Source organism: Myxine glutinosa, chromosome 12 (assembly GCF_964187855.1).
Source record: "Myxine glutinosa chromosome 12, kmMyxGlut1.1, whole genome shotgun sequence".
Taxonomy (NCBI): Eukaryota; Metazoa; Chordata; class Myxini; order Myxiniformes; family Myxinidae; genus Myxine; species Myxine glutinosa.
In genome coordinates, this window is record NC_136272.1 from 79685163 (window position 1) to 79704139 (window position 18977).

The following is an 18977-nucleotide window of genomic DNA, read 5'->3' on the forward strand; positions in this document are numbered from 1 at the left end:
AGAAACAACTTCCTCCTCTTCTCCATGTACTTCTCCTGCAACTGCCTCACAATAAAGAGCACGTCTGTCATTCCTCTTCCTGGCATAAATCCAAACTGCATTTCGTCGATCTTCACCTTCTTCCTTATCCTCCTCTCCAACACCCTTTCCAATACCTTAATTCCATGCTCCAATAACTTTATCGCTCGGTACGAGCCACACTCCAGAGGGTCACCTTTCCCCTTGTATAGAGGGACGAGGCTACTCAGTTCCCAATCCACTGGACTGCGGCCTTCTTTCACCACCAGATTACATATCTCTGTCATTCTCTTCACACCCCAACTTCTTGCTGCCTTCAACATATCTCCCACAACGCCCGTCCTCCCTCCAGACAGATAAACCGAGAGTGAAACGAAAATGGCACTCGGTGGGGTGCATACCTCCACCAGGCTGAACATTTTACGTTTTGTATCCCACTAATAGGCCAGATCTGGATCTGGACCTGAATCAAAATCGAATCGCTCGTTTTTGTGACCTAACCAACTCATCCACCAAGTTTTGTCATAACTCGTTCACAACTTATTCAAATATCATGCTATATATCGTTTTGCCCCTATCACTCAATGAAGAATCACGTGAAAAATTATAGTGTCTGGATCCAGATCTTAACCAAAATCTAATAAATTCATCCTTGTCACCGACCCAGCCTGTCCACCAAATCTTGGCTGGTAACTTATGGCTGCTAACTTGTGGCTGTCTAGGCTTCTTGCTCACCTGGTGAAGGCTCAAACACTCTCGCTTTAACTGCAACTGCCACTCCCCGGTGTCATCCTCAATTTTTTTCTCCATCCCGAGCTCCACCCTTAGCTTTAGTTCAAAATAACCTCTCCAATGAGCAGGCTGGTGCAGTCAATTGACGGTTTGAATCGGCCTTTAGCTGCTGAATGAAAATACAGGTATAAGTGTCAAGCCAGCTTCCAGGGGAAGAGTGAGCAGGGTTAAAAAAGGTAAAATTTATGGCAAGATTATAAGAAAAAAAGCCGCTTGCTGGCTATCTAAACCATCCATACAGCCAATAATGAATAATTTACATCTTTATTTGGAATAATGACAAGATATTAAAGCCAATTAATCAAACTACACACAAAATTCCCATTTTCAGAATAATTGTATGGAAAATTATAGGCAATACAAGAGAACATCTCGTCTGGAATTTACACCGATTAGGAATTGGAGCACCATCTATCATTCCACCTAATTTAGCCTCATTATGAACCATCCCTTGCATAACATCACCAATTGCCAGCCTCTTGGGCAAGGGAGTCTGACAGTTGTCATCATGCCTCTGGAACCTTTATGTACAGTAATTGTTACACAAGAGGTTTAAATTTAGCTTTTACTTAGCATTATTCATAAAAGATATATGATATTGTAACAAAGAACACATTTGATTGAGATCACTTTGAAGTTCAATACAGCATATCACTTTCTTTTTGGAATTGTCCTGTCTCCATTTTTTTCTTCTCTGCATGTCCATGGTGTGAGATTGTACCGTAAAATAGCAAACGCAAATGCAAGCACTATACTGCTCAGCTCACTCTTGTGATTTTATCTTGGTCATTTGAAGCAGTCGTGCATCTGTCATTGAGAAAGTTGATTGTACCTCTAGGATCTTGCCAAAGCCCCAGCTTGAAAACATTAGTCATTACTGAAGAAGGTAAGGCACAGACTACCATTGGTAATTATCTTGAAGTTTTGAGAATCGCAAATAATCATCCACATGATACAAACCAAGAGCAGGGTAAAGTCGGTCATGAAATCTTGCTTTAAATGTGTGCAGAAGTGTCATGGTCTCAGCGATGTAACATTCTAGTCGGCCATCCTCATAATCCAGGTACAGCCCTACCCGCTGACACAATCCAGAAATACTCAACTGGGTAAATTCCTCGCCGTGCAATGCACTATACTGTGCATTTCGTATTTCTACACACCAGGAATCACAATTGTCTCCAATTTTGGATCTCCCATCAACAAATGAGTAGGCCACACCAACACGGCACCAAGATGAGATAATATCCACTTCCCAATAGTGGCGGCCAGAGGAAAAGTTATCTACGGCAAGAACTTGCTCTTGTGACGTGAACCTCCGAGAACTTTCTGGGATGTTTTGTCGTCTTCTGTGATATTGTACTGTTCTTTTGCTGGAGTTGAACACAAAATGTTCATAAGCCGTGTCTTCATCAATAGTAGGTACCCGTCCATCTGTCAACAGAGCACAGATCACTTTAGTTACAAACCAGATCTTTATTTAAAGCATAGAAGCAGCATCTCTTTCACATCGAGTTCAGATTTTAAAAGAAAATGAAAATCTGTGACCCACTGGAAGTTGATAAAGGTATGCGAATCCACTGTATGGAGCAAAATAAAGATGAAGGTTCAGACGTTATAACTTCGTCAGGGCAAGGGAAGATGAAGGTCATTTTTTGACACAAGATGAGGAACCTCGAAAAGACAAGTGACAGGTGGTAAAAATGCGAGTAACTGAGAGTGGGGCAATGGAGATACAATTGGAAACAACAAGCAAGGGCATGAACAAGCACAAAAATAGGAAAGAGAGAGGAGGAAGGAAACAGTAACCTCTAAGTACAAGGTTTAGTTTTGGTATGGTTATTGAGGTAGAACAGATTGTGGGTATGGATCAAGGATGGCATATATGGTAGTCCAACACCTGCTTGAATCCTTGAAGGATTGAGATTGAAAGCTTCAGGAAGGCCAAGTCAGGTATGGGTGCATCGCACTGGAGCAGTGCGCCACCACATCGACGTTCCTCCAGTACTCCATGGACTGCGACCTGGCCATCTCCCAGGCAAATGCCTGGCCCATTCCTATCTCTTTGAGATACTGATCAACCAGCTGCAACCACGAGGCCCGTTAGCCTCCTGTACTCACATGGCTCCCTCACTTAGAGAATTTGGGGGAAAAAGTGAAGGTGAGCAGTGATTCTTGATTTTGACAGTTTCACCTGAAGGGGGGTTGCTGGCAGACCTTGTGCATCCTGCAGAAATATTTGGAGGACAAAGCACAGACAGAAGGGGGTTTGCAATGCCAGAGAGGATTCGGTAGAGATATAAAGACCATTACCCTGCTTGCGATGAGAGAGTGAAAGACCCTCAGAATCAGCTTCCTCACAGTACCAATTATTTACCAATGATTCTAAAAGCCTTGGTTTCCACAGCGTGAAGCCAAGCGAGGTGTGAGGCAGGAGCACCAGCCCAGAGGGGAGAGCAGTACTCCATCAATCTGCGGATGAAAGTTTTGTATGTGGTGGTGAGCTCAGAAGTGCCAAGAAAAAGGACTTTACACAGCGCAGGATGCCCAGTCGGCGACTGGCTTTGGAGGCCAGCTTGGAAATGTGGTTTTCCCAGGAAAGATCATGGCAGATAGTGAAACCCAAAAGCTTGAGTGGAAGAACTTCTTTGAAAGGATTGTTGAGAATGTAGATGGGAGGATTTTCCAGATGGTCCTTTCAGAGAGACATAGTGAGAGTGTGAGATTTGTCAGGATTTAAAGACATGTGCCACTTTTTTGACCAGTTTGTGATTTTGTCCAGGTCTGCAGAGAGTGAAGAGGCTGCTGCCCACTGATCTGCGGGTTGAGATATGGAGCGGCAGAGAATCAACCACAGAGGCTGCACACAGACCACCCACCACCATACCGAGAAAGAAAGAGGGGACGTGGGTGTCCCTTGCACATTCCTGGATCAATGCCATATTTAAAACCACATAAAAATAGAAATAGCTTAAAACAGTCATTTTGAAAGATGGTCTGAAGGAGACAAAACAAAGGTGAATTTGGAGACAAAAGGTCTGAAGGTGAATATTGGAAAAACGAAGGTGATGGCAAGTGGTAAAGCATGTGGTGAGGTGGAAAGATCTGGGAAGTGGCCGTGTGCTGTGTGCAGGAAGGGTGTCGGAGTGAACTCCATTCAATGTACAATGTGCGCTGAGTGGGTTCATCAAAAATGTAGTGGTGTGAGAGGGTCATTAACCAGTGTGGCAGCTACATTCAAGTGTAAGGTGTGCACAGAGGGAGCTGCAGATGGAGGAAATGTTGAGTTGGATCGTGGAGACAGCGTGAAGCTGGAAGGTGTGAAAACATTTTGCTACCTAGGAGACATGCTGAATGGAGAAGGTGAATCAGAATCGGCAACGGTTGCTCGAGTGAGATGTGCATGGAAGAAGTTTCTGGAACTGAGTGGCATGCTGATGAGGAGGGGAGTGTCTTTGAAGCTGAAGGGAAAGGTGTATGCTGCTTGTGTGAGAAGTGTTATGATTTATGGGAGCGAGACATGGGTAATGAACGAAGAGCAGCAACGAAGGCTGGAAAGGGTGGAAATGCGAATGGTTCGGTGGATGTGCGGAGTAGCGTTGAGAGAGAGGAAGACAAATGATGAATTGCGAAAGATGATGGGAATAGAGCCTGTGATGGATGCTGTGAAGAGAAACAGGTTGAGATGGTTTGGTCATGTGTTGAGGAAGGATGAAAGTGACTGGTTGAGAAGAGTGATGGAAATGAATGCAGAAGGAAGTAGAGGACGGGGAAGACCGAGAAAGACTTGGCTAAAGGTGGTGGAAGAAGAAATGCGGGCAAAGTGGTTAACAAGGGGAGATGCAGAAAATAGGGCAAAATGGAGAAGATTGTCATGGGGCCCACAAGGCAAACCCCTGCTCTGGCAGGGAAAATGGCCTTAAAATGACTGTTGTTGTTGTCGTCATTTTGAAAGAAACAAGAAATATACCTTATTCCACCAATATTACATTACAGATTTGCAAACTGTCAAGCAATACGTATGTTAAACATTTTTCTCCATTAGGTTGGATGTTGTAAAACGTTTTCTCGACTGGAAGAGAAAAAATATATATTTTTGTAAAATTAATTTGCATAAGAATGTGCTGCCCTTTTGCCAAGTAACAAGGAGGTTTAACTCACATTGACTTAACCAGAATGTCTGTTTGACCTTGTCTCCCCAATAATTCTCGATCACGTTGTCAAAAAGATCCATGAGGTCTTTTCTACAAACTTCATTCTTCACCTCTGCAGGCAGTTTCACTTGTCGATCTTGTGCCTGCATTGCTGCTTCCAGCCTGCTGGAAGAATAGTTGTCTCAGACTCTCAGCAAGCAGTATCTGAGATCATCACTCTATTCCTTAATTCCTGGATTTTACCGAAATAAATCAGAAAAAAACCATCAAATTTTTTTTTTTTTTAATGTGGAGTGATGGAACTACCAAAAAACAACTAAACAAAGTAGAAAGGAATGACAACAAAGGAAAGACAAGGTATGATTGACACTATAATTCATTTATGGATTGACATTATTCCAAAACATGACGTTTTATTATGGCGTAGCCCGTAGGGCAAAGCCGTCTAGAACAGTGTTTGTCTGTCTGTATGTATGTATGTCCCCTTAAACATATACCAATCAGAGCTGAGGATCTGGTCACATGACAGGGTGATGTGATTACGTCTGATGTCATTACGGGAGTACGGCGGCTGACTCCACGCACCGCCATTTTGATTTATATGCTGTTCATGCTGAACATATTGTGGAACCTGTCATATATCACATTCGCCATGCTCTACCTTTACGTTTTTCATTCAGTGTGAAACAAACAAACCGATTGTTAAAATGGCCATCAAATATCGAAAGCATAGATGTTACGGCTCTTCCAACAATACTGTACGTATAGGCCTTGGGCTTCATGCCTCACCTTCGGACTGCTTCGGACAAATTAAGCCCAGGTTTCTTAATACAGTTGTGTATCGTTTCAGTAGTATCGTTTTCGTAAGAATAATATAGTAAATATAACCATAATACTTCAATCCCAATGTTGTGAAAGGAAAGTTAATGGATTTAAATTGTGTATGGTTCATGAATCGATGATGTAAGCGGTGTTCGGCACGATTATTAATAACCGCCGAAGTAAGGAATTCACCTCGGTTTTTTGATAGTAATATCATTTTCGACATAATGATAACGTAACACTAATATTCTAGTAAATTTAATCATAACACTAATCCCTTCGTAGTGACTGCAAATGTACTGTAAGTTAAAATACATCATCTTCTACATATTAAAGTAGCGGCACTTTTGTGCCCATTACGTCATTACGTCTATGATGTCATTACGACGGCTGACTCCACCGACCGACATTTTAATTTACGAGTACACCCGCTCACGACGGGAGCTGCAGGAAGGGTCATTCCTCTTTGGGGTATTTAGATTACAGTCGATCTGTGGTCGGGTCTCAAGAACATTGGTTGTGTTCATTTACCAAGTTTCTTGTGGAGAGATCGCCGTTTGGTTTAAGCATTCGAGCAAGCACTCCGTTCAAAACCCTTAAGGAACTGCTGGCTTGGCAAGCGCTAGCTAGCTGCTTGGTAAATAAGCACACCCCCAACCCTTGTGGGGTATATAGATTACAGTAGATCGTCGCCCAGTTCTGCAAGTAAAACTTACCTCATGGATGTCGTGATGACTCCAAATTTATTTGCTAATGTTACAAGCAGCATCAGCGACTGTTTGAAAAGCTAATCATATGTGTTTGTGGTTTATAATATTTTACAAGCCCAGCTACGCCGCTGTTAGACTTTTGGTCTTGTTTGATCCACACAGTTTGGTGGAAGGGTCCACACGCAGCCGACTTCCCAGCACAAGCACACTCCAATCTTTTTATTAGTTCCAGATATTTGTATTCATATTTTCTTGCTGCTTCAAAATATTTTTCTCACTCCTTCATCAACTCATTAACTGTTTTTGGTTGCATTGGTTTTACTTGCGCCTAACATTGGTTTGTATTTGGTTGCATTGGTTCCCCCCCCTCCCCCCCCCCCTTTCCCACGCCTCCTGCCCCCAAGCCCTCTCCCTCCCACACTTCTCCCTGCTCTCAAATGTTGTGGTTGTGTGCTTCCCCTTCTCTCCCCATCTTGTCTTCCACTCCCTCTTTTTGTATATTTTGTTTGTCTGGTTGATTTGTTTGTGAAATAAATGTTAGCTCTTTCACGAGCCTCGATTCAGTATACAAAAAAAAAAAAAAAAAAAAAAAAACACCATTTCACCAATAGAATGAAACCAGGAGTAAAAGAGAATATAAAATGATATCCTCTTCAACTAAAGTATCAAACAAGCGTTACGCCTATGTCCCCTGTCGGTGAAGTGATGCGAGTTGACAAAGTGGAAGATGCAAGGCGGCCATCTTGGATTTTGACGTGGCGACCCAATTTTCAATAGCGTTGTTCCTTATGCCTAGATACACCCACACACCAGATTAGAAGTTGGTACTTCGCTTATTTTTCAAGATATTCATCTCACAAGGTTCAGACATACATGGCGGTGGCCATCTTGGATTTTGACGTGGCGACCCAATTTCCAATAGCGTTCTTCCTTGTGCCTAGATACACCCAAACGCCAGATTAGAAGTTGGTACTTTGCTTATTTTTCAAGATATTCAGCTCACAAGGTTCAGACATACATGGCATCAGACATACATGGCATCAGACATACATGGCGGCGGCCATCTTGGATTTTGACGTGGGTTGCACCCACACACCAAATTCGAATGCGGTCCTTCGCTTACGCACACATGCCCGCACGCCCGCACGCACGCACGCACGGACACACGGACGGAGGGGAAAACCATAATCCCCCTTTCGCTCCGCGGTGCGACCGGGGACAACAAGCCCGGCTATGCTGTTGTTAGACTATCAGTCTTGTTTTTCTTACATTCACCTACACTATAAATCCTATATGTGTGACTGGCGATGAAAACTGACTGACAAACTGTTCTTCAGTTTGAGGCATTCATAGTGGAGGATCATGGCCTCACTTATCCACATAACATAAAATTCATCTTGGAACAATTTTTTCCATCATCCACAAACACTTTGTCATATCCAAATTCTCAGAAAGATGAGTCCTCTGCAACCTCAGCACACACAATTGACAACAACGGCTGGCTTAATCTCATCAGATACTCAAACTGTTCAACGTATATGCAGCTCAAATCACTCGGTTCTGGTGGAGGAGACGTGTTCGTCGTGGGACTACCAGTGGATGGGGAACACCTGATGAGGAAGAGCCATACACTGCAAACTTCCAACTTCACTAGTCTACTGACGATGGCCCCATCAGCTGGTTGAGAATGGCTACTCATCTGTTAACTGTTGATGAAACCTGGCTTCACTACTGGGATTATGAAACCCAATTGGAACCGATTCAACAAAAGAGCAAGGGATGTCTGCCACCCAGTAAATTTTATTTCCTGGGATTCCCAATAACCTTTGCCTCTTCTTAACAAAGGTTTTCGAGGAAGCTACACCTCAGTTGAGACCATGTTGTGCTCAAGTGTATCTTACTGAACTTGAAACATAAACACCCGCACTTTCAACAAAGTATCATTTTGTCGAAATATCACCACTGAAGGTGGCGGGAGAGCCGATGTCAGTTGAACGAATGCACATTGTAAAGTAAGATGGAATGCATGTGTCTTGTTCTGTTTGGTATTGCCATCTATACCAAAGGCTCATGATGCTTCATTGGTCTCAACTGAAAATGCCATTTAATAATGTGTTTATTTGTATGAATGCCCTTGATATTCATTCAAATGTATACAGCCTGGTGTTGGCTTAGCGGTTAGGGTACCGGCTTGGGATCCTAGGATCCTGGGTTCAAATCCTGGTCGATCGCTGAATTAACACCAGGGGGGGTTGACTCAGCCGGTCATCCTTCCGAGGTCGGCAAATTGAGTACCAGTTCACTGGTAATTCCCTGTGTGTTGCAAGAGGCGACTAACATGGCTGGCGGCAGAAAGGGCATCCGGCCATAAAACATTGCTTCAAAAAGGGGACCAAGGTGCCCAAAAAAAGGCCAACCCCCTGCTCTGTGGGGAAAAATGGCCTCTAAAGGTGGTTCTTATTCATTCGAATGTATACTGATGTCTCATTATTCCTTATTCTGCATTTGATTTGTATACAAGCTTCACCACAAGACATAAATAGTTCTAAAATAAATTGAAAGAAAAGGTAAATAATGAGGATCTATCGAGATAATAAAAGGAAACGGCAAATACTGGTTTGTCATAAGTTGATGTTCTATATCAAGGGTTTCCAAACCCAGAGTCATGACCCAAACTTGAAAACTCTCCCCAAAATCTCTGTTTTTGAGAAGGGTTTTTCACGTCGAAAAAGTTTTTCCTGACAAATTTTGTCATAAGTACCAATATCAAGTAGGTACCGGTACCATTTGGGTCGTGATGCGAATGTGATTTTAAATTTTTGGTCGTGAACAAAAAAGTTTGAGAACCACTTGTTTATGCTTGAAGGCATGACATTGATGATTTGTGAATTTTATTGCAATCCTACCTTGAGTGATGTTTCTTGTACTCCTGTAAATACAAATTTCATTATAATGGTGAAAAAGAATTTTCATTTTATGAAACAAGCTTACAGCATGCTCTGTCGAGGTTTCATGTTATTAAGTACATTTTATAAATAGATAAGCATAGTTTGAACGATGTGAATTCAGACCACAACATTAAGCATCAAGTTTGTTCATAAGATACAGTAACTCCATCAAGAAAGCAGTTCAACTGCTGAATCACGAATGAGTTGCCAGGGTGACATAATGCCAAATCATTTAATTGTGACGATTAAGTTGGATAAAATATATATATATATATATATATATATATATATATATATATATATATATATATATATATATATATATATTTATTTATTTATTTATATTTGTATATCTTTTAGGGGGGCTTTGCCAGGCCTCTCTCTTTTAGGCATTGGGAGAGGGGAAGGAGGACAAACAAATTTACCCATGCAAGGAGTGCTTTAACCTCAGCATTGCACAGGTAAAAAAGGAATTGTAATACCCTCTGCCCCCACCACTAGGTGGCACTACACTGCACACATTTACATAGTGAATTTATTGTCCCACCACACCCCTGCGCGAGGCTGCGGCCACATAGCCTATGTTACCCCACCGACAAAGTTGTATTTGTATCCTGGGTTTGGAGTTTGTAACTTAAAGGATGTGGTCATGCATGAGGAACAAAATCGCAGAGAGAACGAAAGCCACAGCCAGAGACAATGGTGTATATATGTATAGTACTCCTGGTGTTGGGCTAGTGGCTAGGGTGCCGGCTTAGGATCCTAGGATCCTGGGTTCGAATCCCGGTCGATCGCTGAATTAACGCCAGGGGGGTTGACTCAGCCTGTCATCCTTCCGAGGTCGGCAAATTGAGTACCAGTTCACTGGTAATTCCCTGCTTGTCGTAAAAGGCGACAAAAAGGGTTGGCGGCAGGAAGGGCATCCAGCCGTAAAACATTGCTTCAAAAAGGGGACCAAAAAACAACAACAACCACGGTCCCCGAAAAAGGCCAACCCCCGCTTTGCGGGGAAAAATGGCCTCTAAAGGTGGTTTTTATTTATTTATATACTCCTGTAAATATATATGTAAATGTATAGTACTCCAGCCGTGTCCTCATCCAATAATGCAACTCATAGCCATCTGCTGCAGGAGGTGCCGGAGGCATTATGTTTTCGGGTTGTCCGTCCATCCTTCCTTCCACGACGAGTTTTCATGACCGCGATAACTTAAGGGCGGCTGAAGGGAACCAAGTCAAACTTGGAACAGATATGTATAATGATGTAAAAATAAACAGATTTGATTATGGGGTCAAGAGGTCAAAGGTTAGAGGTCCTGTTAGGTTAAAAAAAAATATGTTACTGTACTAATTTTTGAACCAGAGTGATGTGATTTTGATCAAACTTGGTACAAGTATATATTATGATGCAAAGATGAACTGATTCGATTTTGACGTCGAAGGTCAGAGGTCATGTGATACTTGAGAACAGCTGAAGGGATTTAAATCAAATTTGTTAAAAGTATGTATAATGATGTAATAATGTGGGCAGAGGCCTATCGGGCGACATTGAAGAGTGCCGTTCTAGTTAGTTTGTGACATTTTATTTGCATCCCTTTAAAAGCTGCATTCTTTTTTCAGGCCATGACATCAAGTGCAGATATTCCAGCATTTCACACCAATGTCAGAAGCACTTCATTCGTGACATAACATGTGAGCACTATGATGAGATGTGAAAAAGTCTCTCTTACCTGTAGAAATGTCACTACATTTTGTTTATGTAGTGCCTTCTGCAAATCGGTCTCAATTTGAACAAAGTTTTGCTGCTGATCTTGCAGATCCTGTTTCTGTTTGTCCAGAATAACGTCCGATTCACTTTTCTGCCGCAATATATTCTCCAGAGATTGATTCACGAATTGTAAAATCACATTGTTCAACTTGTTTTGTTTGACCTTTATCTCTTCTATGAAATTTTCTGTCGCTTCCTGAAAAAAAAAAAAAACATTCTTAAAAATGCTAAGCAATTATTATTTAGTTATTATTATATAGCAATTATTATATAGTCTATGTAAATAGCTGGGAAGGACTTAAGAGGGAGAAAGGCTTGGGAATGTGAGGGGAGGAAGAAAGACATGAAGGGAAGGGTAATGAGGTGGTGGTGTTGGGGAGAGTGGAGGATGAGGAGAGTAGGAAGTGGTGGTGGGTTGATGAGGGATCTAACGGAATTACAATGGAACACCATCAAAAAGTGTCACAGAGCAATGATCACATGGATTCATAAGGAAATTACCTACACGACAATCCTATACAAGCACGGTTTATGTCCCAATGGCTTCCGGGTGATAGAAATACACAAATCTACATTGGCAAAGATAAATAAGCAAATATGGAAATGAAAAAGGTATCATGAGAAAGAAGAAGGAAAAAAGGAAAGAATAAAAAGAACGAAGCAGAAAGAAGAAAGATGGGTTGAGAAGTTGGTAGTGCAACATGGTGCGTCTGCTGCTGCTGCAATGCCTCTCTATACCAGTTATACCAGTACCAGTTATACCAGTTATACCAGTACCAGTTATCTGGTACTCATTTTGCCTACCTCAGAAGGATGACAGGCTGAGTCAACCCACCTGGTGTTGATTCAATGGAAAGAGACAGTGGCTTGAACTCAGGACACTAACATCTCATCATGCAGTAACTACGTAATAATTAACCCATACGGCATTTCTGTAAAACTATTTCCCTTTCTTGGAACTTCAACACAGGATGAGGCTACCGTACACTTGGGCCCATACAAGTTTGCTCTGAGGTTGCCAACATATGGTTGTTTTTTTCCATCCTTTTTTAAATGCTGACCCTCAAGCACCAAAGCAGCATGCACAATTTTAAAAGTCTCTGGTATTAAAGTTTCTGGCCTTCCGGACTCAGAATTGACGCTCTCTAACCATTACACCTCCGGGTCAGCTTCATATTTGACAAGGATGTTTTTTTGGTTTTGTTTTTTTAACAAAACTGCACTTACCCTGGGAATAGCAACCCTGCCAGAGATCAAACAACATTTGACACCCGAGAGGAGCATGCACTGTGTTCATTACTCCAAAACATAAAAATAACTGACAATAAAAGCAAAAACAAGTAGCAAGCCTTCGAGCTGGCAAAAGAGGTAAATATTCAAGGGAAACTGCTTGGTTTGCTTGACTATGATAGTACAGCAAAAAAAATGAAGTATTCCAAGTATTTTTTAGGTGTGACGTAATGCAAATGAAATAATGTGCCCTTCCCTCATTTCCCTGTGTCCACGTCATATATGGATCGATGATTTCCTTCCGAGAAACTCTGAAATAACATCTTCGTTATTGTAATTTTTTCATCTTTAACGTTCACCAACGACTACTAACAGGCGAGAACACCGAGTTTAATGCCCATCCGATGGAAGAGACCCACATTGATGTCTCACATTGCCTGCGAAACAGCAGAATAGCACTTTATAGCTGGGTCGAGATTCGATACCAGGTGAGACAGGTAGGGGTGTCGGAGAGGAGAGTGTACTGTGTATACCTACAGGCTATCCTGCCATTCCACATATTTTGCTGAGTAAGATTAATGATAGATGAAGAACCACCTTTAGAGGCCATTTTCCCCCACAGAGCAGGGCACCTTGGTCCCATTTTTTTGAACCAATGTTTTATGGCCGGATGCCCTTCCTGCCGCCAACCCTGTTGGTCACCTCTTGCGACACACAAGGAATTACCAGTTAACTGGTACTCAATTTGCCGACCTCGGAAGGATGACAGGTCTGAGTCAACCCCCCTGGTGTTAATTCAGCGATCGACCGGGATTCGAACCCAGGATCCTAGGATCCCAAACCGGCACCCGAACCACTTAGCCAACACCAGGCTTAAGATTAATGACAGATGAACGAGATTAAATTACAACATTATGCCAAACATTCCAATTTGCATTGTCTTGCATAACATTCCTCTTTTCCCCTAAAAATGTTAGGTATTTTGCATTGCATAATATTACAATCTCACATCTTGATAATTAATTGCTCGACATTCCTTTCAAGGTCTAGAGTCTTACGCATTTCGCTTAAGGTTGGTAATTAAAATACTAAACAGGATTTCTTTTTTCTTCTCTCCAAATGATTTTGCGATTTGTAATATACCTCTTTTAATAACAAAATTTATACTTTTATTATTCATTATCTCCTTTATTTGTTTATTTTTTCTTTCTTTCTTTTCAGTTTTATGGGTTTGATGCACAACTGTTTTCTTAAGTTTTAAGAAACTTTGTCTTCCTTTCTTTCAGCCAATACAGCAAAATAACTTGCGAGAACCTAATTGGATTTGCCAGTGACAGCTGCAATGTCATAGTGGGAGCAAACAATTCTGTTGTTTCCTACTGAAAGGAGAAAAGGCACATGGTGTTCAGCACTGGGTTCTCAGTCATCTTGCAAACATTTATGTGAAATCTGCCATGATGAAAATCTCAGTTCTTGTAGATGATTTGTTTGTGGATATTTTTATGGACAACATCACAAAGTTCACTCTAGTTTTTCTTTTCTTGCAGCACATGCTGCCTGTGTTGAACACTTTCAAAGTATTCTGATGGAACATTTAGCACTTTCAATCTGATGGTGTTGGGCTAGCGGCTAGGGTGCCGGCTTAGGATAGCGGCTAGGGTGCCGGCTTAGGATAGCGGCTAGGGTGCCGGCTTAGGATCCTAGGATCCTGGGTTCAAATCCCGGTCGATCGCTGAATTAACGCCAGGGGGGTTGACTCAGCCTGTCATCTTTCCGAGGTCGGCTAATTGAGTACCAGTTCACTGGTAATTCCCTGTTTGTCGTTAAAGGCGGCAAAAAAAAAAAGGGTTGGCGTCAGGAAGGGCATCCGGCCGTAAAACATTGCTTCAAAAAGGGGACCGAAAAACAACAACAACCACGGTTCCCGAAAAAGGCCAACCCCCGCTTGCGGGGAAAAATGGCCTCTAAAGGTGGTTTTTGCATAACATTCCTATCATGCCTGTATTCCTAAAAATAATTTTGTGAAGGCAAAACTAAACATACCACATTGACGTACTTGTTGCCATTTGATGAAAAATCCATATGTCCTCAGACTTGTCGAACAAGATATTCTGTTCCAAGCATGCGGCGATGGCTCTTACCTGCTGCTTTATGCTGGTATCTTCTATCTGTTGCAGACAAGAAACGATTTGCTTCGTCTTCGTCACCACATTCTGAACTTTGGAACCAAGAGAAGCCTGATAAAACCAGACAGAATTAGGGTACAACCAAGCTATGCTAATACATATATACAACAACAACAACAACAGGCATTTTAAGGCCATTTTCCCTGCTAGAGCGGGGGTTAGCCTTGCGGTCCCCATGACAATCTTCTCCATTTTGCCCTATTTTCTGCATCTCTCCTTGTTAACCCCCTTGCCCGTATTTCTTCCACCATCTTCAGCCAAGTCTTTCTCGGTCTTCCCCGTCCTCTACTTCCTTCCACATTCATTTCCATCACTCTTCTCAACCAGTCACTTTTATCCTTCCTCAACACATGACCAAACCATCTCAACCTGTTCCTCTTCACAGCATCAATCACAGGCTCTATTCCCATCATCTTTTGCAATTCATCATTTGTCTTCCTCTCTCTCAACGATACTCCGCACATCCACCGAACCATTCGCATTTCCACCCTTTCCAGCCTTCGTTGCTGCTCTACGTTCATTACCCATGTCTCGCTCCCATAAATCATAACACTTCTCACACATGCAGCATACACCTTTCATGGAAGCCTCTCCAGATGGAAGCCTCTCCTCAGTGAAAGACACATGAAAGCCCGCTTGGAGTTTGCCATAAAGCACCGAAAGAACTCTCAGACTGTGAGAAACAAGATTCTGTGGTCCGATGAAACCAAAATTGAACTGTTTGGCTTCTGTCTGGCCACTCTGCCATAAAGCCCAGATCGGTGGAGTGTTGCAGTGATGGATGTCCATCTGGAAGTTTCTCCCATCTCCACACAGGATCTCTGGAGCTCAGCCAGAGTGACCATCGGGTTCTTGGTCACCTCTATTATCAAGGCCCTTCTCCCCCGATTGCTCAGTTTGGCCGGGCGGCCAGCTCTAGGAAGAGTCCTGGTTGTTCCAAACTTCTTCCATTTAAGAATTATGGAGGCCACTGTGCTCTTGGGAACCTTCAATGGAGCAGAAATTTTTTTGTAGGCTTCCCCAGATCTGTGCCTCGACACAATCCTGTCTCTGAGCTCTGCAGGCAGTTCCTTCGACCTCATGGCTTGGTTTTTGCTCTGATATGCATTGTCAGCTGTGAGACCTTATATAGACAGGTGTGTGCCTTTCCAAATCATGTCCAATCAATTGAATTTACCACAGGTTGACTCCAATCAAGGTGTAGAAACATCTCTAAGATGATCAAGAGAAATGGGAGGCACCTGAGCTAAATTTCAAGTGTCATAGCAAAGGGTATGAATACACTATGTCAATGTGATATTTCAGTTTTTTATTTTTAATAAATTTTCAAAACTTTCTAAAATTCTGTTTTCTCATTGTCATTATGGGGTATTGAGTGTAGATTGATGAGGGAAAAAATGAATTTAAACGATTTCAGCATAACGCTGTAACATAACAAAATGTGAAAAAGTGGAAGGGGTCTGAATACTTTCTGAATGCACTTTGTGTGTGTGTGTGTGTGTGTGTGTGTGTGTGTGTGTGTGTGTGTGTGTGTGTGTGTGTGTGTGTGTGTATATAACCAATGAATGGCTCTTCCAACCTAATAATAGCAATGGCTTCGAGCCAAATATCAGCGTTCGAGCCAACCGAGAAGGTACGAAGCATTTACGTGAGTGAATGAGTCAGTGCTTCGAAAGAGTTTTATATATTTTACATGCATTGCACAACATTCCATGGCCATGGTCATTTATATACATATACATACAGTATATACATATACACACATATATACATATACATTGGAATATACTATCATTGGAATCTCCCGCGATGAAGCTAACTCTAAGGGCCTTTCACTCACTCACAGCAGGCAGGTTGGTGGTCTTTCTGTCTTCTACCGACTCCTCTCCGGCCTTGCCCCCCCAGCTCTCTCTGTGCTCTGTCCCCCAAATATTCCTACAGGTCGCACAAGATCTGCCAACAACCCTCTTAAGGTTAAACTGCCAAAATCAAGACTCTCTATTCACCTTCACTCCTTCATTCCTCTTTTCTCCTGTCTCTGGAACAAACTCCCACACTCTCTTCAATCCCACTCCTCCCTCCAGGTCTTTAAAACAGCTGTTCACCACCATCTCTTATCTTCCCCCATCTAAAACCTTGATCTTTTCTACCGCCGCTAATTCACCCCAGATCCACTTTTTTCAAATATCGACTTCTTTCCTGGAAGTCCTAGCAGTGTCCATGTGTCTTATACCTCTCCCACCCCCATTCCCTAGCCTCCTCCCCCCAAGCCCTCTCCCTCCCACAGTTCTCCCGATGTCCCTGCTCTCAAATGTTGTACTTGTATGTTTCCCTCTCTCTCCCCATCTTGTCTCCCGCTCCCTTTATTATATGTGTTATGTGTCCGTTTTTTTTTTTTTGTGATTAATGTTAGCTCTTAGATGAGCCTCGACCTTGTATACAAAAAAAAGAAAATACAAACACATATATACAGAAAACACACACACACACACATACAGTATATACATAAACACACACACACACACACACACATATATATATATATATATATATATATATATATATATATATATATATATATATATATATATATATATATCAGGGTGACAGAGATAACTCGCCTACAGTTCACGAAAGATAATGTTGAATCTTTTGTGTCCACCATCAACCAGTGCTGGCAGACAGGTCATCCAGCCTTACATCCTGCCCATGGACGGCGCACATTTTGATGCCTTGTCATTCATGCGAAATAGGAGTTTCTAGCTCGGTCAAGATTCGAACCCAGGGTTGTCTTCTCAGAGCCTATAGCGTGCAAATCGATCGTGCTGCCAGGCCATATTAATCTGCCAGGCTCTTAATACGTAGTGTCACAGTCCGCAAAAGGTCTTGCACCGATTATTGAGATCAAACTGTTAAAATACCTTGAGTTGAGCTTGAACTTCCTCCAGCGGCTGGACGTTGTGAGAGGCGTGAAATGCCAGTTTATTGCACACCATGCACATCATGCTCTCATCTTCCATGCAGTACAGCTCGATGGGCTTTCCATGCAAAAGGCAGCAATCGACTGTAGCTTCTGTGAGCAGGTGCCCCATCCCACTGTGCACCTTCAAATGTAACTCACAGTACAGGTTGTGGCAGGGCACGCAGCGCTTGGTCGCGGCACTCCTGCAAACTCCGCAACGATCGTGGTCTCCTTCGCCGAGCTGCAGACGACTCATCAACGCCATGACATGGAATTCTTCACCCTGCTGCTCAATTACGGTCGAATTCGCGTGACGAGGCGGGCACGTGCCATTTTTGCTGCATTTCACGTCACAGGTAGCCCTGCTACAACAGGTATGCGCGGGTGCCAACATCACGCGTGTTCTCACTTTGTCACTAATACCTTTTTATTGGCCTGATATTTATATTAACTGAACCTTTCTCTTAAAAACGGAGACGTGAAGCAAACAGGATAACGGCAGTCAATGGTGTATCTGGACTTTCTCGCTGCAAGTGGCTAAATCGGTGTTGGTAGTGACGGAACACAGTACCTGGCCAATTACAGAATAAAGCAGACACAAACGTGACGACACAGAGCACCTTTCCGAGAACTTGTTTTAGCAGTTCCTTGAGCATGTGGCTAAATCGGTGTTGGTAGTGACGGAACACAGTACCTGGCCAATTACAGAATAGAGCAGACACAAACGTGACGACACAGAGCACCTTTCCGAGAACTTGTTTTAGCAGTTCCTTGTGTGGAACGAAACCGGGTGGCACCCATCTCAAATGCCACACGTCACTGAAGAATTTCGCATAAATTACAGTGATGGTATATTCAGGATCTTCTGAGTCTCCTGCCGGCTACCACCTCTCACCTCACCTCACCACAACCCAAATGAACAAGCGTTACGCCTCGGTCCCCCGTCATTGAAGTGATGTGAGTTGACAAAGTGGAAGACGCAAGGCGGCCATCTTGGATTTTGACGTGGCGACACAATTTTCAATAGCGTTCTTCCTTATGCGTGGATACACCCACACGCCAGATTAGAAATTAGTAGTTCGTTTAATTTGCAAGATATTTCGCTCACAAGGTTCAGACAAATATATGGTGGCGGCCATCTTGGATTTTGACGTGGCGACCCAATTTACAATAGCGGTCTTCCTTATGCCTGGATACACCCACACACCACATTAGAAGTTGGTACTTCGCTTATTTTTCAAGATATTCCGCTCACAATGTTCAGACATACATGGCGGCGGCCATCTTGAATTTTGGCGTGGCGACCCAATTTTCAATAGCGTTCTTCCTTATGCGTGGATACACCCACACACCAGATTAGAAGTCAGTAGTTCGTTTATTTTTCAAGATATTT

The 18977-nt window shown here is 42.6% G+C and overlaps 1 protein-coding gene across 2 annotated transcripts; it reads right to left on the reverse strand.

Moving 5' to 3' along the window:
- Nucleotides 1–1056: 1056 nt before the first annotated feature.
- LOC137437542 (E3 ubiquitin-protein ligase TRIM7-like) lies at nt 1057–18307 on the reverse strand. 2 transcript variants are annotated; one of them, XM_068131952.2, is made up of 6 exons: nt 17544–18307; nt 14578–14673; nt 11169–11402; nt 9400–9422; nt 4969–5126; nt 1057–2241 (listed from the first exon to the last, which is right to left on the reverse strand). In XM_068131952.2, exons 1-6 carry the CDS (start codon nt 17976–17978, stop codon nt 1709–1711), a joined length of 1479 nt encoding a protein of 492 aa, XP_067988053.2. In that variant the 5' UTR covers nt 17979–18307; the 3' UTR covers nt 1057–1708. The 2 variants fall into 2 exon arrangements, with proteins under 2 accessions (XP_067988053.2, XP_067988054.2); XM_068131953.2 differs by having other exon boundaries at nt 4969–5123; nt 17544–18306.
- Between the last annotated feature and the right edge of the window lie 670 nt (nt 18308–18977).